Source organism: Hypanus sabinus, chromosome 3, assembly GCF_030144855.1.
Source record: "Hypanus sabinus isolate sHypSab1 chromosome 3, sHypSab1.hap1, whole genome shotgun sequence".
NCBI classification, from domain to species: Eukaryota; Metazoa; Chordata; class Chondrichthyes; order Myliobatiformes; family Dasyatidae; genus Hypanus; species Hypanus sabinus.
The window spans coordinates 164,957,319-164,982,189 of NC_082708.1; the positions used below are offsets into that span (position 1 = coordinate 164,957,319).

Below are 24,871 nucleotides of genomic sequence, written 5' to 3' on the forward strand. Positions count from 1 at the left end.
GGAACAGTTATTCTCAGGGAAATATATGGCAGAAATTTAACATATGTTCAGCATAGGTATGTTCCAATGAGACAGGGAAAGGATGGTAGGATACAGAAACCATGGAGTACAAAGGCTGTTGAAAATCCAGTCAAGAAGAAAAGAAAAGCTTACGAAAGGTTCAAAAAACTAGATAATGATAGAGATCTAGAAGATTGTAAGCCTAGCAGGAAGGAGCTTAAGAATGAAATTGGGAGAGCCAGAAGGGGCCATGAGAAGGCCTTGACGAGCAGGGTTAAGGAAAACCCCAAGGCATTCTACAAGTATGTGAAGAGCAAGAGGATAAGATGTGAGAGATTAGGACCAATCAAGTGTGACAGTGGAAAAGTGTGTATGGAGCCAGAGGTACTTAAGGTCCTTTTCCGCAGTGAATACTTAATAAATACTTTGCTTCAGTATTCGCTATGGAAAAGGACCTTGGCGATTGTAGGGATGATTTACAGTGGACTGAAAAACTTGAGCATATAGATTAAGAAAGAGGATGTGCTGGAACTTTTGGAAAGCATCAAATTGGATAAGTCACCAGGACCAAATGAGATGTACCCCAGGCTACTGTGGGAGGCAAGGGAGGAGACTCCAGAGCCTCTGGCAATGATCTTTACATCTTCAGTGGGGACAGGAGAGGTTCCAGAAGATTGGAGGGTTGCAGATGTTGTTCCCTTATTCATGAAAGGGAGTGGAGATAGCCCAGGAAGTTATAGACCAATGAGTCTTACTTTAGTGGTTGGTAAGTTGATGAAGAAGATCATGAGAGGCAAGATTTATGAACATTTGGAGAAGCTTAATATAATTAGGAATAGTCAGCATGGCTTTGTCAAAGGAAGGTCTTGAATTTTTTGAAGATGTGACGAAACACATTGATGAAGGTAGCACAGTAGATGTAGTGTATATGGATTTCAGTAAGGTATTTGATAAGGTACCCCATGCAAGGCTTATTGAGAAAGTAAGGAGGTATGGGATCCAAGAGGACCTTGCTTTGTGGATCCAGAGTTGGCTTGCCCACAGAGGGCAAAGAGTGGTTGTAGAGGGATTATATTCTGCATGGAGGTCGGTGACCAGTGGTGTGCCTCAGGGATCTGTTCTGGGACCCCCTTCTCTTTGTGATTTTTATAAATGACCTGTATGAGGAAGTGGAGGGATGGGTTAGTAAATTTGCTGATGACACAAAGCTTGGGGGTGTTGTGGATAGTGTGGAGGGTGTCAGAGGTTACTGCGGGACATTGATAGGATGCAAAACTGGGCTCAGAAGTGGCAGATGGGGTTCAACCCAAATAAGTGGAAATGGTTCATTTTGGTAGGTGATATATGATGGCAGGATATAGTATTAATGATAAGACTCTTGGCAGTGTGGAAGATCAGAGGGATCTTGGGGTCCGTGTCCATAGGACACTCAAAACTACTGCACAGGTTGACTGTGTGGTTAAGAAGGCATACAGAGCATTGGCCTTCATCAACTGAGGGATTGAGTTCAAGAGCCGAGAGTTAATGTTACTCTCTCTGTTAATGAACCTTTCGTGTTTTATGTACCAGCATTTTTCATAGTCTTGTATATTGTTACCATTATGTATTCCAACAGCATCTCACACAAACCATGTCATCCTGATTAATTTCCTTAAATTTATTCTCACTTTTTGATTTGGCTACTGTTAAAGCTAATTTCTCCTTACTTTACTCTATCAAGTAGCTTTAAAAACTTCTGGCTTTCAAGTAGTGCTGTAAAGGCACCATCTTTCCACAGCAGAGTTCACCTTACTTCAATAGCTAGGCTTTCCAGAGCCTAGGAAATCCATCTTCTCCCTTTCTTTCCAGACCTGATGAAGGGTCTCACTACAAAACATCGACTGTTTATTCCAGAGATGCTGCCTGTCCAGCTGAGTTACATTAGCATTGTGTGTGTGTTGCCCTAGAATATTCTTTTGCCCACAATAAAAAGCTGCAAAGTTGATAAATTTAGAGGCTTGTGGTTTTGTTAATATATTCAAAATGCTAACTTGCCTCCTGGAATAGTTGTTCACTGCTTGTCGTGTCTCTGTGAAGCTGAGATATGGGTGGGTTAGAAGCAGCATTTCTCTGTTAGAAATATTCCCTGATTTAACTGCACCAATGTTAACGTGTCTATTAAAAGAACAAAAGATTGGTTGGTCAAGGAAGCTGTTCAAATAAAACTAGGGGAAAAGAATTTTTAACAAAGATGAAGGTCTCACTCTAATTCAATTGTAAACAAGGTGGGAGGGTGGAAATCTGATTGGATGACGATTAACTAATCAGGAGGGACAGACTATAGGGGTATAAATACCACCGGACTAGACAAGCCGGGGTATCCTCCCTGATAAAGATGGTGGAGTTTGTCATCAAAATGTTGGTTATAATGAATACTTGTACCTGGCTGGAAGCTCGAGAAGATTATACAGGTAGTCCCCGAGTTACAAACGTCCGACTTACAGACAACTCGTATTTACGAACTGAGGAAGGAGAACGCCGTCCGCCATTTTAAGTCATTGCCGTTGACACTGTGTTGAGTGTTTAACTTTGTATTTGGCTTAAAATTTTCTTAGTGAGATTCACCCTGACCCCCCACCCCTGTTCCGGTAGGCTGGTGGCGCAGTGAGATCAGCGCCGGGCTCGAGAACAGAGTTTCCAAAGTTTGATCTAGTGAAAGACCGCTCCCATGCCAATTTGATGTCGATCCAGTGACTCCCGTACCATCCGTGCCAGGTTGATGTCGCGCTCGCAACTTGACCTCGTAAAAAAAAACACGGCCACCTCCAGTTTAAATTCCCACGCGGAATATTGTGGAGGATCAAATACCCAAACCCAGCACAGCCCCCACTTGTCTCATTTAGCCTGGTTCAGTGCAGTGGTCGGTAGGACCCAACATACCTCGGGGGCTGGCGCAGCTCGGTACCCACCGCCTGCAGTGTTTTTGTTCCATTGACGGGAAACGATCGCGATTGAAAATAAAGTGGAAATAGTAAAGTGTTTGGAAAGAGGTGAAACGCCATCGGTCATTGCAAAAGCGTTAGACTACAGTCGGTCAACAATCAGAACAATTTTAAAGGATAATGGATAGTGAGAATAATGGAGCATGTGAAAGGCCCTGCCCCGATTAAAGCTATAATTATTACTAAGCAACGCAGTGGTTTAATTAACGTTTGACTTACTCTTGCTAAATAATATCGGATGTACTTATTCCGGCTTACATACAAATCCGACTTAAAGACGGACTGAGGAACGGAACTTGTAAGTAACCTAGGGACTGCCTGTATTTGTCTTGTATACTGGGAAAGCTCTGGATCCTTTTTCACTTACCTCTATGGGGAGGAAGTTCACCACAATATTAGTTGCTTTGAATCATTGCATAAAGAGATGGTGAGGCTTCTTTGTTCTTTAGCCTTCCTTCTGAGACGACAGGACAAGGACATCATCCCTAAATTCATGAAGTTGCATACCACAGTGGTTTCTTCAGCAGCTAAACGCTTTCTATAATGAGCTAGCCAAGTGTTGATTAGGGAGCGTATCCATTACATTAGATCCGCTCTGGACATCAACGGAAACAGACAACTGTCTTTTTACCTGGAATTGCCAGCCCTCTTATCTTCTAGTGATTGGGAGTATATCAACAGGTCCACCACTGCCCAAAGTGAACTAGTTTCACCAAGGAACACCGTGAGGCAGGTCAGGGAATACAACAATCCCAACAAAATGGAGTTCCAAAAAGGACTGCCATCAATCAAACTGGGCAAAACATCAACGAGTTTGGTCCTCGCCAAGGGGCTAAACCCAGCTCTTATCTGCAGATCTATACATTATCGGGACTACATTGGTGGAGTAGAGCAAGCAATCTGAAAATTAATACTGGAGGAGTTAAGAATAGAGGTCTGTATAGCCCTCAAAAGAGCCATTTTGCCTAAATTGAACATTACAAAGGGAGAGCGACTGGCCCTCAGCACTACAGCAAAACCTAGCCAATATGACCAGTGGACAAAGGAAATGCAACGATCCTGCCTATAGAGTTCTACAGTGGGATCCCACAGATTCAATTGTGAAGATGACCTCGGTTTTACTGAAGAAGTCTGGACTGCCAACAGACATCTGTAAGGCACTTCTACCTCAGGCACTGGTACCACCAAGACTTTAAGGGCTCCCTAAGATACATTAAGAGGGCTCCTCCCCCCCACCTGAAGCCTATCATCAGTGTGATAGATTATCCAACTTACTACCTTGCTAAGCATTTAATGACCATGCTATCTCCCTTTGTTGGGGGCTGGGAGCATCAGATCACAAATTTGACCAATTTTGTTAAAATATAACCAACTAATTGAACCCGGAGGACATAATGGTCACTTTCAACTTGGTGTCCCTGTTCACAAGAGTTCTCATTAAGGACAGCTTGGACCTCCAGCGGTCAATGTTTGATAAGGGTACCACTGACCTTTTTGAACATACCCTTACATCCACATACTTCCTTAATAAGGGGAACTACCATGAACAAACAGATGAAGCTATGGGATCACCCTTGTCACCAACTATTGCTAATTTCTACATGGAGGACTTTGAGGAGAGAGCTCTGAGTTCAGTGCCCTTACAGCCCAAATGCTTCTTCAGATACGTCGAGAATACCTTCGTAGTGTGGCCTCATGGACTGCAGGCACTCCCAACCATTCCATGACCATCTGAACAGTATACATCCAAACATTCAATTTACGATGGAGATGGAGAAGAATGGTTGCCTTCCATTCCTGGACATTCAAATATAATGGAATGGATGGTTGTCTCAGGCGTGGCGTCTAAAAGAAACCCACTCACACGGACTAATACTTCAGAAATAACAGCCATCATCACACTTCCCAAAGTAGAGCAGTTCTTTCTACTTGGATTAAGCATGAGAAAACCATTTCATACTCGGAGAGTGTCCCCAAGCAAATAAAACAATTACGCACAACATTCCTACAGAGTGGCTACAAGGCAAGAGAAATCAATTGGGCACTTAAAAGGGATGACAGAAAAACCAGGAAATCTAGCAAAGAGGAGGAACCTAGCTATCGCCTGTCACCCCTCTAGTTCTGGAAGGATTGCCAGGATCTTGAAGAAATACTGGATTAATACATCCACAAACCCGTAAAGAAGCTCAAGACACAGCTTATGTGGGTCAGAGATGACCTGGGACTCAAGTTGGCTGACGTTTACAGGATTCCTTGTGAATGCAGAGTAGTGTATATCGGCCAAATTGGATGCATGATGGAAACCCGCATCAAGGGGCACAAGAAGTGTATCCATTTGGGTTACCTGGAGAAATCGGTGGTAGCAGAACATTGCATTAGCAGTGGCTGTAGGATTGACCTTGACAGCAGAAAACCAGTGTGCTCTGCCAATGGCTTTTGGGACCGCCTGATAAAGGAAGCTGCTGAAATAAAACTAGAAAAAAAGAATTTTAACTAAGATGAAGGTCTTACTCTAAGTAAGAACTGGAATTCGATTGTAAACAAGGTGGGAGAGCAGAAACCTGACTGGATGAGGACTAATCAATCAGAAGGGACGGACTATGGGGGTATAAATACCACCAGATCAGACATGCCCATGGGTCATCCTTGATAAAGATGGCGGAGTTTGTCATCGAAACATCAGTTCTAGTGGATAACTGTACCAGCTGGAAGCCCAAGAGTAGTTTGTTCGTAATCTTTGTAAAACTTTTTTCATTTATTTCACTACCAATAAAATTTGTGTATAAATCCCAGATTGCTTTATTTTGGGGTCTTCATTAAAATTATATTACTATTATTTCATTTTCTAATTCTTCCTTCCAAAATATATCACTTCAGACTTCTTTGTTAAATTTCATTTTATTTTTAAAATTCCATTTTACAAAGTTTCTCCACACTTACTGATATATTAATAATGTTTTATTATATGTATGAATGTTGTATCATCTAAGAGCATTGAAATTATGCTTAATATATGCAAGTGCAAGTATATCAAAAGAACAGTGGTGTATAAGGCAGCATTTGGGGAAAATACCACTGTATAATTTCCTACAGTCTGAAAAGCAATTTTTCATCAATGTGTTCTGCTGTCTGCCTTGCGGTCAGTTTAGGATTCATGGTGCATATAATGCATTAATTACACAGACTTTAGTTTTGCTGCAACTTTTTACCTTGACTGATCCTAAGATCCTCAATAGCAAATAAACTACCCCGAATCCTTTTTGTTACTTTGCAAAGTAACTGATTGAGTTAGACAAACACAATTAACCTTCAACAGGTCTGTGTTGTTCCAGTCAATATATCATATAGCTTAGAAATACATCTTTTGGCCCACCAGGTCCATTCTATCATCTTGGTCCACCTACACTAATCCCTTTTGTCTGCATTACGACTGTATACTCTTATGTATTGCCTATTTGTGTCTGCCTAAATGCCTGTTAAGCATAACAATTGTATCAGAATCCACTATCTCCTCTAGCAGTTTCAAATGTCAGATGTGTGTAAAAAAATATTACCTGTAAAATTCCTTTAAATGTCCTCTTTTTTCAAATGCTGCTACCAAAGGAATTTTGACTGTGTGTCCCTCATAATCTTAGACTTCTATTTGATCACCCCTCAGTCTCCTTAAATCTACTTTAATTCATTCATCCATTTAGTAACTCTTCCTTTCTCACATTTTCACTGGATAGCAATGTTAGGTTGACTTATAGTTCTGGGTTTTATCCTTCATTTCTCTATACTTTTGTAGAACTTTTTGAATTCATCAGTCTCTCGCATGAACTTTATATCTAAGGATAATTGGAGTATTTTGGGCAAAATCAGTTCACCCTACTCATTGTTCCACTAACCGTAGATGTACTGTATCCTATCTGGATCAATTTTTTTCAGTTGAGGATTGGTATGTTTAAGTTAACTTACCCAAACAACCACTTCCTCCTCTAGCTGCTTTGGCAGCAGGCCACTGCCTTGGTGAAGAAGGATGAAAATCTGGCATTTCAGTCATGATCTTTGCTGCTACTAAATTATCTCAGTTGATCCCAGCTTTCCTTTTGACTAGCTTTTATTATTTATAAGTTTATAAAAGAATAATCTAAATTATATTTACTATTCATTCATTTATTATAGATTTTTTTCTTTACTTTCTAAATTACTTGATTGTGTTTTAATGAGTTAAGGATGATATTAGCCCTGTCTGTCAAGTGAAAACAGAAGTTAAAAGCTCACATAGAATATAATCACTTACTGATTATACAGTATAGCCCTACTGCTGTACCCAAATTCTAATCTCAACTTGCTCAACTGAGCAGGTAAAGGGGACTCTCACTGCTAGAGTTGTAATTAAGTATGCAGATCATACTCCAGGCACTTAATTGAGGCTGAATGGCAATTTAAACCGCAGACAAGAGTAGAAAGGCTGTTGTGGCATTCTGCCAGGTTAGCTTGAGGGTATGAAAAGTTGGCACAAAAGCAATGTGGATCATAAATGTTTGCCCTTCTTTGACTTTCCTTGTTGGAACCAGGATAAGCAGAAGTATTTCCACAGGCTAATCAAGGAAAAGTAAGGATTTTTAGTCCAGATGAAGGACTAACAGATGCTGCCTGACCACTGAGTTCCTCCAGCGGCTCATTTTGAGCTCCAGATTTAAGCAACTGCACTTTATTGTGTCTCCAAAAGTAAGGATTCCCATTATCTTAGTTGCAGCCAACAGGCTGAGTATCAAGACATTAGGGTTGCAAAATCAAAAAGGGTAGCAAATACGGTACTCAAGGTGTTGTAACTCAATGCGCGGAGTACAAGAAATAAGGTGGATGATCTTGTTGCACTATTACAGATTGCCAGGTATGATGATGTGACCATCACTAAATCATAGCTGAAGGATCGTTGTAGTTGGGAACTGAATATCCATGGTTATATGATGTATCGGAGGGATAGGAAGGTAGGCAGAGGAGAAGGCGTGGCTCTACTGGTAAAGAAAGGCATCAAATCATTAGAAAGATGTGACGTAGGATCGGAAGATGTTGAATCCTTGTGGCTTGAGTTAAGAAATTGCATGAGTAAAAGGATGTTGATGGCATTTATATACAGGCTTCCCAACAGTAGCTGGGAGGTGGACCACAGGTTACAACAGGAAATAGAAAAGGCAAGTCAAAAAGGCAATGTTATGGAGGTCATGGGAGATTTTAACATGCAGATCGATTGGGAAAATCAGGTTGGTAATGGACCTCAAGAGAATGAGTTTGTTGAATGCCTAAGAGATAGCTTTTTTAGAGCAGTTTGTCATTGAGCCTACGAGGGGATCGGCTATAATGGTTTGGGTGTTAACCAGAGGCAATTAGGGAATTTAAAGGTAAAAGAATCCTTAGAAACCAGTAAACTAGAAGGAGCTGCTGGCAGGTTTGTCAGCAGAGCAGCAGTGGTGTGCATTTCTGGGAAAAATTAGGAAGGTGCAGGACATGTGTATTCCAAAAATGATGAAGTACTCAAATGGTAAAATAGTACAATTGTGGCTGACAAAGGAAGTCAAAGCTATTGTAAAAGCAAAAGAAAGGGCATACAACAAAGCAAAAATTAGTGGAAAGCTAGATTGGGAAGTTTTTAAAAACCTACAGAGAGCAACTAGAAAAATCATTAAAAGGGAAAAGCTGAAATATGAAAGCAAGCTAGGAAATAATGTCAAAGTGGATAGTAGAAGTTTTTTCAAGTATGTTAAAAATAAAAGGAAATTGAGAGTGGATATAGAACCGCTAGAAAATGAGGCAGGAGAAATAATGATGGGGGACATGGAGGTGGCTGATGATCTAAATGAGTATTTTTCATCAGTCTTCACTGTGGAAGACTCTAGCAGAATGCCTGATGTTGTAGTGTGTGAATAAAGAGAAGTGGGTGCAGTTACTGTTGCAAGAGAGAAGGTGCTCAAAAATCTGAAAGACCTAAAGGTATATAAGTCTTTTTCTTTTTCAATCTTTTTATTGAATTTCATATATAAAGAAAACATAACATAATAGTGAATAGGTTATAAGTGCAATAGACTTGAGATTACTTTAATAATAAGATAACAATATCCTATTAAATATCAACAACAACAAAAAAATAAAAATAAAAATAAAAAATAGTGTATTAATCAATCAAGTCTATAATAATTATATATGAAAAAATAAAAATAATCAAAAGAAGAAAAAAAATTTAAAAATACAAGAAAAAATGTATATTGAAAAAAAAACACTAAACTAAACTAACATGGGCAATAATAACAGTTTATATGTATATGATAGTGTCAAAAACTCCGGAACTCCATACCTGAACAAGAATAAGCAGAGAGAAGGTCTGGAAGAGGTCAAATTAATTCATATGAAAACGTCGAATGAACGGTCCCCAAGTTTCTTCAAATTTAATTGATGAGTCAAAAATAGTGCTTCTAATTTTTTCCAAGCTCAGATAAGAAATAGTTTGAGAGAACCACTGAAACGTGGTAGGAGGATTTACTTCTTTCCAATTTTGTAATATAGACCTTCTGGCCATTAATGTTACAAAAGCAATCATTCGTCTAATTGAAGGGGAAAACTGATTACCATCCTCATTTGGTATACCAAAAATTGCAGTAATAAAATGAGGTTGTAAATCGATATTCCAAATTGAGGAAATGGTAGCAAATATGTCCTTCCAATAGTTATGTAAAGTGGGACATGACCAAAACATATGGGTCAATGAAGCCACATCTGAATGACATCTGTCACATTGAGGGTTAATATGAGAATAGAATCGAGCAAGCTTATCTTTAGACATATGAGCTCTATGTACAATTTTAAATTGTATTAAAGCATGTTTAGCACATATAGAAGAAGAATTAACCATTTGTAAAATTTTTTCCCATTTTTCTGTTGATATATTATATTGAAGTTCTTTTTCCCATTCTTGTTTAATTCTACCTGATATTTCTGGTTGTATCTTCATAATCATATTATAAATAAAAGCCACTAATCCCTTCTGACAAGGATTTAAGGTAAAAATCAAATCTGAGAAATCCATTGAAGTTGAATTGGGGAAAGATGGTAGAACTTTATGTAAAAAATTTCTGATTTGTAAATATCTAAAAAAATTAGATTTAGGTAACTGAAATTTGTTGGAAAGTTGGTCGAAAGACATCAAACTACCTTCAAAAAAAAGATCATGAAAACATTTTATACCTTTCCTTTTCTATATGCTAAAAGCTTGATCTGTCAAAGAAGGTTTGAAAAAAAAATTAAGTAAGATAGGGCTATCAAGAACAAAGTTTTTCAGAGTAAAAAACTTACGAAATTGAAACCAAATTTGTAATGTATGTTTGACAACAGGATTAGATATCTGTTTATTGAATTTAACTAAATCAGTAGGAAGAGAAGAACCAAGAACGGAGAATAGAGAATATCGCTGTACCTCATTGCATTCTAAATTTACCCACTGTGGGCACAATGGTGAATCCAAATCTAATTTCCAATATATTAGGTTACGAATATTATTCGCCCAATAGTAAAATCTAAAGTTAGGTAAAGCTAAACCACCATCTTTTTTAGATTTTTGTAATTGCCTTTTACTTAACCTGGGGTTTTTATTTTGCCACACAAATGAGGAAATTTTTGAATCAATATTAACAAAAAAAGATTTAGGAATAAAAATTGGTAAAGCTTGAAATAAATATAAAAATTTCGGTAAAATCATCATTTTAATAGCATTAATCCGACCAACTAATGATAAGGATAGGGGAGACCATCTTGTAGTAAGTTGTTGAATTTGATGGAGCATAGGTAAAAAGTTCAGTCTAAATAAATCTTTATATTTCTTGGTAATTTTTATACCTAAATAGATAAAGTTATCAGTAACAACTTTAAATGGTATCCTATCATTCAATAAAGTTTGTGCGTTTAAAGGGAATAAATCACTCTTAACCAAGTTTAGTTTATAACCAGAAAAACTACCAAATTGAGCCAATAAGGATAAAATAGCGGGAATAGACCTGTCAGGATCAGAAATATATAACAACAAGTCATCAGCATAAAGTGATAACTTGTATAACTTCTCATTACGGGTAATACCAAAAATATTAGGAGATTCACGAATAGCAATGGCTAAAGGTTCTAATGCGATATTAAATAATAAAGGACTTAAGGGACAACCTTGTCTCGTACCACGAGATAATTGAAAAAAAGAGGATCTGTAATTATTTGTAAGAACAGAAGCAACAGGTTTATAATATATTAGTTTGATCCATGATATAAAATTAGGACTAAAATTAAAATATCTCAAAGCGTTAAATAAGTATGTCCATTCAACTCTATCAAAAGCTTTTTCAGCATCTAATGAAATAACACATTCTGGGATTATCGGTGATAAAGTATAAATTATATTAATCAATTTTCTAACATTAAAAAAGGAATACCGATTCCTAATAAAACCAGTTTGGTCTTCTGAAATAATCTGTGATAGTACCTTTTCTAACCTAATGGCTAAAATTTTTGTAAGAATCTTAGAGTCTACATTTAATAGTGATATAGGGCGATAAGATGCACATAAAGTAGGATCCTTATCTTTTTTAAGAATTAGAGAGATAGTAGCTTCATAAAAAGATTGAGGTAATCTCTTCTTAGCAAATGCATCATTAAAGATTTCACATAACCAAGGGGAAAGCAAAGAAGAAAAAGTTTTAAAAAATTCTATAATATAACCATCAGGACCAGGAGCTTTCCCTGAATTCATTAATGAGATAGCCTCTCCTATTTCGGCCATAGAGATAGGAGCATCGAACAAGCTACGATCTTCATCTGTCAGTTTGGGAATATTCAAATTGTTAAAAAAATTATCCATCATGGACAGATCACCATCAAATTCTGATTGATATAAAGATTTATAAAAATCTTGAAAAGTGTTATTGATTTCTTTATGATCAGTAGTTAGATTACCGTCTTGTTTACGAATTTTAATAATTTGTCGCTTAGTCGAAATAGCTTTTAATTGATTAGCTAACAGTTTACCAGTTCGATCACTATGGATATAAAATTGAGCCCTGGTCCTAATTAATTGATTCTCAATTGAAGAAGATAATAATAAGCTATGCTCCATTTGAAGCTCAACTCTCTTCTTATAAAGTTCTTTGGTAGGAGTCACGGAATAAATCTTATCAATTTCTTTAATTTTATCCACTAATAAAGCAATATCTAAATATCTTTGTTTTCTTTTACCAACGGAATATGAGATAATTTGTCCACGGATAAAAGCCTTAAAAGAGTCCTAAAGTATTCCTCTGTCAATCTCTTCAGTATAGTTTGTTGAGAAAAACAAGTCAATTTGCTGTTTTATGTAGGTGATAAATTCTGGGTCTTGAAGCAAAGTAGCGTTAAGTCTCCAAGATCTAGTATTATTGGAAAAGTCCGAAATCTTGATAGATAACTTCAAAGGTGCATGATCCGAAATAGTAATAGAATCATATTTACAATCAGTAACATCCGTTAATAAACGATGATCAATAAGGAAATAATCAATTCTAGAATAAATGTGATATACATGTGAAAAAAATGAAAATTCTTTATCTTTAGGGTTCAAAAACCGCCATATTTCAGTAATTCCCGAATAAACCATAAAAGAATTAATAAGTAAGGCTGATCTATTCAGAAGAATTCGGATAGGTTTAGATCTATCCATCAAAGGATTCAGACAACAATTGAAATCTCCACCCATTATCAACATATATTCATTTAGATTAGGAAGGGAAGTAAATAAACTTTTAAAAAATTCAGGGCAGTCAAAGTTTGGAGCATAAATATTAACTAGAACCACTTTTCGATTAAAAAGTGAACCAGTTATCAACAAAAATCTGCCCTGTGGATTAGAAATAATTTCATGATGTGTAAACGAAATTGAAGGGTCTATAAAAATAGACACACCCCTAATTTTGGTGGTACAATTCGAGTGAAATTGTTGACCCTTCCAGAACCTAAAAAAAACGTTGATTATCCTCCCTCCTAATATGGGTCTCCTGTGCAAAAATAATATTAGCGTTTAGTCTATGGAATACTTTAAATATTTTTTTACGTTTAATCGGATGATTTAAACCATTAGTATTCCAAGAGATAAAGTTAATAGACTTATCCATCATGCCAATATTAGTTGTGTATATCATAAAAGGTTAAAAAGACATATAACCCATGATTCAGGAAGAAGGAAAAATGATTCAGGAGCAACCGGAGAACATGACACCTCAACAATATTAATAATTTAAAGTTGGCTCATAAACTAAAAGCAAAAAAATAAAAAGCAAAAGCGTGAGAAAAGATCCCTACCCCCTCCCCCAACCCCTCAAAAAAGAGCCAAGCGGCAGGCGCACAAACTAATACTAATATTATCCCCATTTCAGGATGGCAACTTCATGAAAAGAAAGAAAAGAGAAACTATATAACACCCAGATATAAATACAGGGTTGTAAAAAGAAAGAATATATATCAATCAAAATGAAAAAATAATATAAAAAAGCAAAAAATCATTAATAAAAATAAGGATAACCATTGAAATTTAAAGTAGTGTAATATGCCTTTAAAAAAAGATTCCATATTCAAATATAAGAAAATGACGTTTCAAAAACAGAGACTTATGGGAAGAAGAAACGACATTTTGAAAGGACCATATTACAGAATATAAATGTAAATTCGCCAATCTTTTTTTTAAAAAAAAAGGTCATCAAAATAAGATTAAAAAAGGATTCAATAACCACTACAATATATATAAAAAAAGGTCCAAAAATTCAAGACATTCGTCCCATTCTCAAATACAGGCAAATAAACGCTTACGGAAAGCAAAGTCTTATGGGAAAAAGAAACGACATCTTAAAAAATAAATCATTATTACAAAATCTTAACGTGTATATCTAATCCAGAGGGAAAAAAAACTTAATTAAAAAAAAACATTATAATAAAATTAAAAGAGCATCTGTAAATCATGATAATAAAAAAAAACAGGTCTACAGACCAAAGTAAAAAGCTATACTGCAGCTTCATAAGTTAAAGCCTAAAAGCGGAATGGCGTCTTCTCTCCAAAAATTCTTCAACATAACGCATAGTTCAACGTACTAGAAGACCGATATTCTTCAACGAATTTCTTCGCTTCTTCCGGAGTATTAAAGAAGCGCTGACTATCATCACTCAACGTAATTCTGAGATTCGCTGGGTATCTTAAAACTTGTTTAAGTCCAATCGAATGAATCTCTGCCATCACCGGTTTAAAAGCGATTCTCGCCCTCATTACCTCGAATGAATAATCCTCCACAACACGAAACTTGTTGTTTTTGTGAGAAATCATACCTTTCTGATGAGCTAATCGAATTAAAAGCTCTTTCTCCCAAGGATAATGGAGACGGACAATCACAGCTCGTGGTTTGTCTTTCGCAGCCGAAAATCTCGGAACTCTGTGGGCACGGTCAATAGTAGGTTTAACCCGCAAAGCATCCTCGCCAAAAATTTCCCACAATAAGTTAGAGAAATATTCAGTTAAGTCACCAGACTCAACATTTTCGGGAAATCCAATAATACGCAAGTTCTGTCTGCGAAATCGGTTTTCAAGATCGGTGATTTTAAACTTATTCTGCTCCACTATTTTAGCGGTCGACCGTACCTTCTCCTCCAAAGTTTCGATTGTACGTATTTTTTCACAAATTATCTTGTCAAGAGCCGCAAACTTTTCTTCATGCCGTTCAATATCTGCTGCCAGCGATTGAAGCTTGGTATCAAATGATCTAACGACATCTTCAAGCTCAGACATTTTCGCAGTAAGTTTATTTTCCAGACTTGCAAGTTTAGTGTCCAGTTTAGTATTCAGAAGACTGGAGATTGCATCAAGGGTCTTTAGACGATTTCTTAGGTACAGACATTTTAAGTTTGAAAAAATTAAATCAAGTATTATTTTACAAAAGAAATAAATCGTAAATATCAACCCATGTAGTTAGGTACGAAAAGATTTGATTAAAGGGTGATTATAGCTTAAAAAATGAAGAGCACCTAAAAGGCAGATGTCTACGTCGCCATCTTGAAACTCCACCCCCAAAGGTACATAAGTCACCCGGACCAGATGAACTGCACCCTAGGGTTCTGAAAGAGGTAGTATTAGAGATTGTGGTGGCAATAGCAATGATCTTTCGAAAATCATTGGACTCTGGCATGGTGCCAGAGGATTTGAAAATTGCAAATGTCACTCCACTCTTTAAGAAAGAAGGAAGGTAGCAGAAAGGAAATTATAGACCATTTAGCCTGACTTCAGTGGTTGGGAGGATGTTAGAGTCAATTGTTCAGGATGAGGTAATGGAGTATTTGGTGACACAGGACAAGATTGTACAAAGTGAGCATGGTTTCCTTCAGGGAAGATCCTGTCTGACGAACCTATTAGAATTCTTTGAGGAGATTACAAGTAGGATAGATAAAGGAGATGCAGTGGATGTTGTATATTTGGACTTTCAGAAGGCATTTGACAAGGTATCACACATGAGGCTGTTTACCAAGTTAAGAGCCCATGGTATTACAGAAAAGTTACTAATGTGGTTAGAGCATTGGCCCATTGATAGGAGGCAGTGAGTGAGAATAAAAGGATCCTTTTCAGGTTGGCTGCTAGTGACTCATGCTGTTCCACAGGGGTCGCTGTTGGGACCACTTCTTTTTATGCTGTATATAAATTATTTAGATGATGGATTAGATAGCTTTGTTGCCAGGTTTGCAGATGATACGAAGATTGATGGAGGGTCTAGGACAAGAGGGCACAGCCTCAGGATAGAGGGGTGCACTTTCAAAACAGAGATGCAGAGAAATTTCTTTAACCAAAGAGTGATGTATATGTGAAATTTGAGGCCACATGCAGCTGTGGAGGCCAGGTCATTGGGGTTTTTAAGGCAGAGATTGATAGGTTCTTGATTGGAGATGGCTTTAAAGGTTACGGGAAGAAGGCCAGGAACTGGGGTTAAGGAGGACAGAAAAAAAGGATCAGCCATGATTGAATGGTGGAGCAGACCTGATGGGCCAGATGGCCTATTTCTACTCCTATGTCTTATGGTCTTATCTGAATCATTCTTATTTATTCTAATTTTATCTGGTTTTATTCAAACTTTACATCCATAAAAATAGAATAAATTGGACAAATGAACGTTGGCATGACCTTTCCTTAAGCTTTGCAACTCTGCTCCTGATCAGAAGCTCATCTAGATTCCAGCACCAACTACTTCTTTAATTTTCAGCCACTCATGTTATGGTCAGTCTCTTGTTTCAGAATTCAGGAATGATTGCTAATTCGCCTAGTTTTGGTGAGATTGAAAAGTGAAGTGTGAGATTTTGAATTCAGGATGGTTTGCTGTTCAGCTCCTTATGGCAGGAACATCTTAAACTTTAAAATTTGCCCTACTTGCTCAAGACTAAGGTATTATTAGATCACAGTCTAACCTTAAAAGAATCTTCAAACATTTATACCAGCATTTGAGAAATAATTGATTCACAGCAAAATATTGCTTAGGCTCTTAGCTATATTAAATGGGACTGTAAATTTTAGTTAACTTGAACATCTCCTGTGTATTATTTAAACATTGACTTTATAAATCATTAGATGTGTTTCCCTTAGAATTTGCCTGGCCCAGAAATGAAGAGGTATTCTGGAAAGTACAGGTATTCTCAATGCCAGTATTTTAGATCAAATAGTCAACTCCTATGCCATAATATTTTGAGATTCTGTTTTTTTTGTTATTATAATTAAATGATTTGGTGCATATAATCTAAGTTTTATTCAAAAAATGCATCTATAAACTAGAATAAATAGGTACACTTGCATCATGGTGTGTACAGCCATAAAAATAGAACTTGATGTGCAATATCGTACAAGGAATTCTTGTTTTCCATCGTTCGTAGATAGCTATACAATTCATGAGCATAAATGATAACTAGTTAGAGTAATTGCTGCACACTTTTGCAAAGAAATTGGATGATATAACATCAAATGTTTCAGTTTTATGCAATCTAATAAAGCTTCATTGGACCCACGAAGTGTGTCGGACATAAAATCTACAATTTTTGTTCTAGGGTAATCGATCATCTGGTACGTAGTACTCAAAGGACTTTAATCATCTGCAGTACCATCCAAAACCCTGGAGTGGTTGTTTTTCTGTCATTTTTTGTGATTTTCATGGTGTTTGTGTAACCAATATGATCTGTGGGCTACTCAAAAAGTCTGTTGATGCCTATCCCTGTCACTCAAAGGGGGCTATCCTTAATAGGTGCCTGGCTGCTGTAGGGAACCCAATTCAGTAATCAGCCTCCTGGCTCTCCTTTAGCCACCACATACACTCCAAAGACATGACTGTCAGCTTTCCCACTCTATAATCTACTTTTGTAGCCAACCCAACCCATCCTAACATTCGCAATCACATCCCATTTCACACCTGTTTGCAGAAGTTGACATGATGACCACAACCCTAGACTGACTTCACGAACCCCTGGCAGCCAATATTCAAGTCACCACTGAACTCATTTCTTAAACAAGGGAAAATCGCCAGATGCTGGAAATCCAAGAAACACACACAAAAAGCTTGAGGAACTCAGCAGGCCAGGCATCATCTATGAAAAAGAGTAAACAGTTGATGTTTTGGACCAAGACCCTCTTCAGAACACATTGCTAGTCCACTTTCCCTATGTCATTTCCCCGAACCGGATTTACCTAGTTCTTTATCGTGCTTTTCCCCTATCTAGGAAGCAAGTAGTAACTGTTTAGCTTTTTAATCATTTTTTTGAACATTGTTTGGTTTAGGTCAAACTTGGTAACATTAAAATTAGTTCAAAATCTCTTCTGGTTTTCATTAGAGATGCTTGCCAAGTAATTCATTTTGTGAATCAAATGAAGTGAAGACAGCTTTCTTTATCCATTTCAGTTGTGCTCCCCAGTAAATCCAATGAATATGCGACTGCCGCCGTGCATGCTATATTTGGTCAGGTGCTGGAGGGGATTCATCAGCTTCCAGAAGATGCTCAAATCATCCCATTGACAGAAGCCTTGACTGCTTTCGTGGAGGCCTGGATGGATCATATATTGAAAGAAAAGATAAAATTTAGGTCACCTATCTAATAATTTTATTTGAAGTTATATGCTTTTGATAACTGCTTCTTAGAGCTTGTGTCTGTCAATTTTATCTGGCAAAGCAATTGGTTCAACTGTCTAGAGAGTACTCCAATAATAAAATATCTTGAAACTGCTTTATACAGCTGAATAACAGGTCATATAAACATTAGTGAATGCATGTTAAAAATGTCAAAACAAACTGGAACATGATTTCCCTGCAGTATTGGCTAGAAAACAGGGGATATTTCCTGTTCCCTTTCAAATTAATGGAATGAGATTTTTACATCCTCTTGACAGATCGTTGGGATCCTTATTCAAATGCTACAACCAGCACGCAGCATTCCCTACACTTTTCTGCTTGAGTCTCTGGTGTGGAGCTTAAATCCAGAATATTCTGACTCAAAAAGTGTGTCAATAATTAAGCTTCACTAGAAAATGTTTTATAATATTTAAGTGAAAAGATGACATACTGAATTTTTGTGGGTGGGGTTTAGCCAAATGAACAGGTCAGGAAAAAGAGTCAAGAACTGCAATCCAATAGCACAATGAAAGGTTGTAGATCATAAAGCAAAAAGCACAATTTTTTAAAAATTGAATAGGTTTATAGGCCTTTAACAAGGTGCTCCACATGAAGCTGCCTAACAAGATACAAGCCCTAGGTATTACAAGCATGGATAGAAGATTGGTTGACTGGCAGGAGGCAAAGGATGGGAGTAAAGTCTGCCTATGACTAGTGGTGTTCCGCAGGAGTTGTTATTGAGACCATTTTTTTTCATATTATATGCCAGATAACAGAAATGATGGCTTTATGTCCAAGTTTACAGACAATACAAAGGTACAGGGAGTCTGCTGAAGGGCTTAGACTGATTGGGAGAATGAGCAAAGAAGTGTCAGTTGGAATATAGTGTAGGGAAGTTTATGGTCATCCACTTTGGTAGAAGGAATAAAGGCATAGACTATTTTCTAAATGGGGAGAAAATTTAAAAATCAGAAGTGCAAAGGGACTTGTGCATTCTTGCGCAGGATTCCCTAAAGGCTAACTTATAGGTTGAGGTAGTGGTAAGGAAGGCAAATGTGATATTAGCATTTGGGCCAGCCTAATTATGCTTCTATATCTTATGGTCTATGGTCTTATGTGCTGAGGTACAGTAAAAAGCTTGGCATACTGTTGGTACAGATAATTTACAGAGCCTTGAAGCAATACAAGGTAAAGCAGTAGTATAACGCAGAATAAGGCTTAACAGCTACAGAAAAAGTGTAGAGCAGGTAGACAATAAGGTGCAAGATGATAACAAGGAAGATTGCGAGATCAAGAATCTATCTTTTCATACTAGTGAACCATGCCTTTAAAAGAAGGCTATGGAAAACGGCAAAGCAAGGAGAATTAATAAGGATTTCAGAATAAGAATCAATATATTGATTCAGGAAATGTGAGGTGGTTTTATCTGAAAGCAGAGCTGTGGAAACAGTTTAACAGTAACTAAGTTGTAAAATAACAAGCCACCATGGGCCTCAAATCAAGAGAGACCAGATACCGTACTTAACACAACGAGGTAACTGAAGATTAGCACAACAGGTTGAAGCTGACTGGTTCTATGGGTTAACAAAGGACAATGGATGAGAGCTGTATTTAATAGTCTGCAGATAATGAGTTCGAAATGAGTGGCAGGTGACTCTTGTTAGCTGGGTGAATACGGAATACAGTACAGTGCCTTGAAAAAGGATTCAGCCCCCACAACTATTTTCACATTTTACTGTCTCTTTTCTAAATTTAAAATATATTGTAGGATTAATGTACAAAATATTGTGCATAATGTCAAATCAAAAGAAAAATTCCAAAACACATCAACCATTTACTAAAAATTATAAACAAAAATTAAAAGGTTGAAAAAGTATTAATCCCTTTTGTAATTCCACTTAACATTCCTCAGATTCAAATACCTTACCAACACACCCAATTTGTTAATGTAGGGTCACCTGTTTTCAGTGAATTCACAAGAATCAATACCCCCTTTCTATGTAACATCCAACAGCATGGTAGATTTTCAACAGGCCAAACAAAAATGAAGATTCAGCCTGGGGAAGGGTACAGGACCATCTCAGAGGTACTGAACATACCTTGGACCTCAGTGCAGTCCATCATGAAAAAGTAAAAATAATATGAAACCACAGCCACACTGTCTAGGTCAGGCCACCCTTCTAAATTAGTCGCCAAAGATGAATGGCACTTATAAGAGATGCTATTGTGATGTCAATAGTCACTCTATGTGGGCTGCAGAAGACAGTGGTTGCAACTGGAGATGAAGTTCATGGGCTCCACAATCTCTAAGGCTTTGCACAAAAAAGGTTTTTACGGAAGAGCGGCAAGAAAGAGGCCCTGACTAAAAAAAGAAGTGCATCCTTGCCCATGAAGTCTTTACAAAGCATCACTTAGACGATACTGTAAAGATTCAGAAGAAGATCTTGAGACTTAAGGGGAACTTCTTGGCCTCAACACTAAGCACTACATGTGGTATGAATCTAATACTATGCATCAGCCTGGTAACACCATCCCTACTGGTGGTATGGTGGAAGTAGCATCATGCTATGGAGATGCTTTTTAGAAGAAGGGACTGGAAATTTGGTCAGGACTGATGGGAAGATGAATACTGCTAAATACAGAGAGGTCTAGATAAGACCCTGCAAGCCCAGGAAGCCTAAACTGGGGAGAAAGTTCACCTTTCAGTAGGACAACGATCCAAAGCACACTGCCAGAACAACCATGGAGTGGCTTCAAATGAAGAAAATTGATGTCCTTGAGTGACTAAGTCAGAGTCTTGACCTTCACCCAAATGAACGTCTCTTGCAAGATCTTAAGATTGCTGTCCACCACCACTTCCCAACTAAACTGGCACAGCTTGAGCAATTTAGCAAGGAGGAAGGACAACTTCTGCTCCATCACATTGTACAAAGCTAATTGAGATTTATCCAATAAAGACTGTTGCCTGTAATAACTGTGAGAGGTGGTTCAACTAAGTACTGAACATGGGGATGAATACTTTTGAGTTGCTGATATTTTAGTTCTTGAATTCTTAGTTTTTCATGCATTAGTTTTCCCTTTTTTTGGGGTGCTCCACTGTGGGGTAGAAAAGAGCATGTGATTCACAATTAAAAATTCTCAGTTAAGTTGATTAAAATCCCTGGTTGTAATACTCATTTATGTGAACAAACTGTTGGAAGCTGAATACTTTTACAAGACATTGTATTGTTGCATTGGGCGATAAAACTGATTGTAGCTTATTAGATGTCAGATCCTGTCTAGGTTGAAATGTTAAGAGATCTGAACCAAAAATTAATTTATTTCAAATTGCAACTAGAAATCAGCCAGTCAATTGTCATTTAACAAAAGAAGTTTCTGCAAAGATTTGTCTTTGCTGTACAGTAATCAGTGACAGTAAATCCTCCCCATTTCTGTTGAATATGGATGTGCAGGGCAACAATTCCAAATTTTTGAGTGAAATTCAGAAATGTGGCAGAGAGTAAGATAATAATAGACTGCAGGAAGACATTGTTGAGGTGGTTGAATAGTCAGATTAAATAGCAATGAGAAGTGCAAATCAATACACTTTGGTAGAAGGAATAAGGAGAAGCAGTATTGACTAAAGCACACAGTCCTATAACTTATGCAGAACGAAAGTGCCTGGGTATGTGTGTTCACAAATCCTTGAAAGTACACAGGCATATTATACCATGATCATTAAAGTAAACCAACTTGGAATCATACAAGAGAGGCATTTAGTACATCAAAGTAATGCTGAGCTTATCTAAAACACTGATTTTTACAAAGGGCAGCCACATTGGAATATTGAATCCAATTCTGGATGTGAAGGTTTTACAGAAGAGCCAGAAAGCCTTTACTAAAATTATTCCAGGGCTGAAAGTTTTCAATCACATAATTAAATGGGAGAATCTGGCATTGTTGTCCTTGGAGCGAAGGTTTAGAGGAGATTTGATGGTGGTGCAGAGGCTCATGACTGCATAGGGTAAATAGCGGGAAGCTGTTCTCTTCAGCAGATTGTTCAAAGATTAGGGAATAAAGATTTTAAAATTCATTAAGGATGAAAAAAGACTATGAGAATTTTTCTTTTTAGTCAGGCTAGGAATTCACTGCCAGCGGGCATGGCCTTGAAAAGGGATCTGGAAAGGCACTTGAGAGGGAGAGCTCCCCTCCATGATCCTGACCACAGTTTACATACTGCCAAATGCAAATATTAAGCAGGCACTCAAAGTACTGCCATCAGCAAACAAGAACCAGTCTACCCTGACACTTTTCAAATCATTGTTGGGGACTTCAGTCAGACTTGTTTGAAGAAATCTCTGCCCAATTATCATCAACGTATTACCAGCAGCACCAGTGGTCCCAATACACTCAATCACTGCTATACTACCATAATAAATGCCACCATTCGATCTCTAGACCATATTTTGGGAAATCTAATCACTTGGTTGTCGTCCTACTGCATACAAGAAGAGGCTAAAGAGTAAGGTTCCAGAAATAAGGGTGATGAAAATGTCACGAGAGGCAGAGGAGTGGCTATGCAGAGGGTTTGCTTTAAGTCGGTGGACTGTACCATGTTCAAGGACTCATCAGAGGATCTGAATGAATGCACGATGGTTGTCATGGACTTTATAAAAACAGTCATAGATGAGTGTTTCCCAAAAAATCATCCAGAGTCTTCTCCAAACAGAGGTTCCGGATGAACCATGACATCTGCAACCTGTTGAGGCCCAGATCAGTGGCGTTCAGGTCTGGTGACAAAGGAAGTTACAAGAGGTCTAAGTATGATCTCTGGGAAGACATCTGACTCTCCATGGCAATTCTGGATCAAACCTGAATCACTGAAGGATGCTTGACAGCTGTAGCAGGGCTTGAATGCTATCACCTCCTACAAAGTGAAATGAAGTTTCATAGGTAGCAACAAGTTTTCACTCCCAGATGAGCTCAATGCCTTTTATGCTCTCTTTGACCGTCAGTATATGGTGCCATCTTCACAAACTCCATTGTGATGTGAGACATGAGAGCATTCTTCAGCAGAGTGAACCCACGGAAAGACCCAGCCCAGACTGGGTACCTGGCCAAATACTAAAGATTTGTGCTGATCAAATGGCTGGAATGTTCTCTGATATCTTTAACCTCTTGCTTCAGTAGTCTGGGGTATCCACCTGTTTCAAACATGCTTCAATTATATTGGTGCCTAAGAAGAATGTGGTAACCTTCCTCAATAATGATCATCCAGTAGCACTTACATCCACTGTGATGAAGTATACTTTGAGAGAATTGTGATGAAATCATCAACTCCTGCTTCAGAAGCGATTTAGACCCACTCCAATTTGCCTGCAGTCACAACAGGTCAAAAACAGATGTCATTTCATTGGCTCTTCACTTAATCCTGGAACATGTGGACAGTGAAGATATATACATTGGGATGCTCTTCATTGACTACAGCTCAATATTAAATACTACCATCCCCTCAAAACTAATCAATAAGCTTCAAGTGCTAGTCCTCAATACCTCCTTGTGCAGCTGGATCCTCAATTTCCTCACTTGCAGACATCAGTCAGTCTGGATCGACAACGACATCTCCACAATTTCCATCAGCAGAGGTGCACCACAAGGTTGTGTGCTTAGCCCCTGCTCTACCCACTTTATACTTATGACTGAGACTAAGCACAGTTAAAATGCCATATTTAAGTTTGCTGATACCACTGTCATTGCCTAAATCAAAGGTGGTGCTGAATCAGCATAGAGGGAGGTTGAAAATCTGGCTGAGTGGTGCCACAATAAAAGCCTCTCAATCAACATCAGCAAGACCATGGAGCTGATTATTGACTTCAGGGGAGGAAATTGAACTTCCATAAAGCAGTCTTCATCAAGGGATCAGAGGTAGAGAGGGTCAGCAACTTTAAATTCCTTGGTACGTACACAACGCTGGAAGAACTCAGCAGGTCAGGCAGCATCCGTGAGAAAAGAGTAGCCAACGTTTCGGGCCGAGACCCTTCATCAGGAATGGGGGGGAAGAGAGGGCTGAAGCCCAGCAATAGAGATAGGGGAGGGGGTAGGGCCTAGAGGCGCCAGGTGGAAAACTAATCAGAGGAAAGATAAAGGGGGGAGGGGGAGGGGATAAGCATGAAAGAACTGTAGAGATAAAGAAGCAGAAAGTTGAAAGGGGAGAGAGGCAGAGAGGGACCTGGGATAGCGGGAGGGGGAGGGAATTAATGGAAATTGGAGAATTCAGTGTTTATACCACCAGGCTGGAGGCTACCCAGATGGTAGACCACAAATTTTTGTGTTTAAATTCCTTGGTGTTATCAGAGGATTTGTCCTGAGTCCAGCACATAAGTACCATTATGAAGAAAGCATGGCTGCTTTGCTACTTAGAAGCTTGAAAAGTTTCAAAATGTGTTCTAAAACTTTGACAAACTTATACAGATGTACAATGGAGAGTTTATTCATTGGTTGCATCATTTTCTAGTATGGAAATACCAATGGCCTTAAACAGAAAAGCCTACAAGAAGTAATGAATGCAGCCCAATACATCATGGGTAATGCTCTCCCTACCATAGAGCATATCTACATGGAGCAATTTTGCAAGAAAGAAGCATCCATCATCTAGGATCTCCACCATCCAGGCCATGTTGTTTTCTCACTGCTATCGGGAAGGAAGTACAGGAGCCTCATGTTCCACACCACCAGATTCAGGAACAG

General features: G+C 38.0%; 1 protein-coding gene across 5 annotated transcripts in view; it reads left to right on the forward strand.

The window, feature by feature from the left end:
- ccdc142 (coiled-coil domain containing 142) overlaps positions 1 to 24,871 on the forward strand; it is a 139,400-nt gene that overhangs the window by 109,763 nt on the left and 4,766 nt on the right. For 4 of the 5 annotated variants that reach the window (XM_059965587.1, XM_059965588.1, XM_059965589.1 and 1 more), the window contains one exon: positions 17,939 to 18,119. The exons of the other annotated variant lie outside the window; for it this stretch is intronic. In XM_059965587.1, the coding sequence (XP_059821570.1) occupies positions 17,939 to 18,119 (181 nt within the window). The remainder of the gene's footprint in view (positions 1 to 17,938; positions 18,120 to 24,871) is intronic. 5 annotated transcript variants of the gene reach the window in all.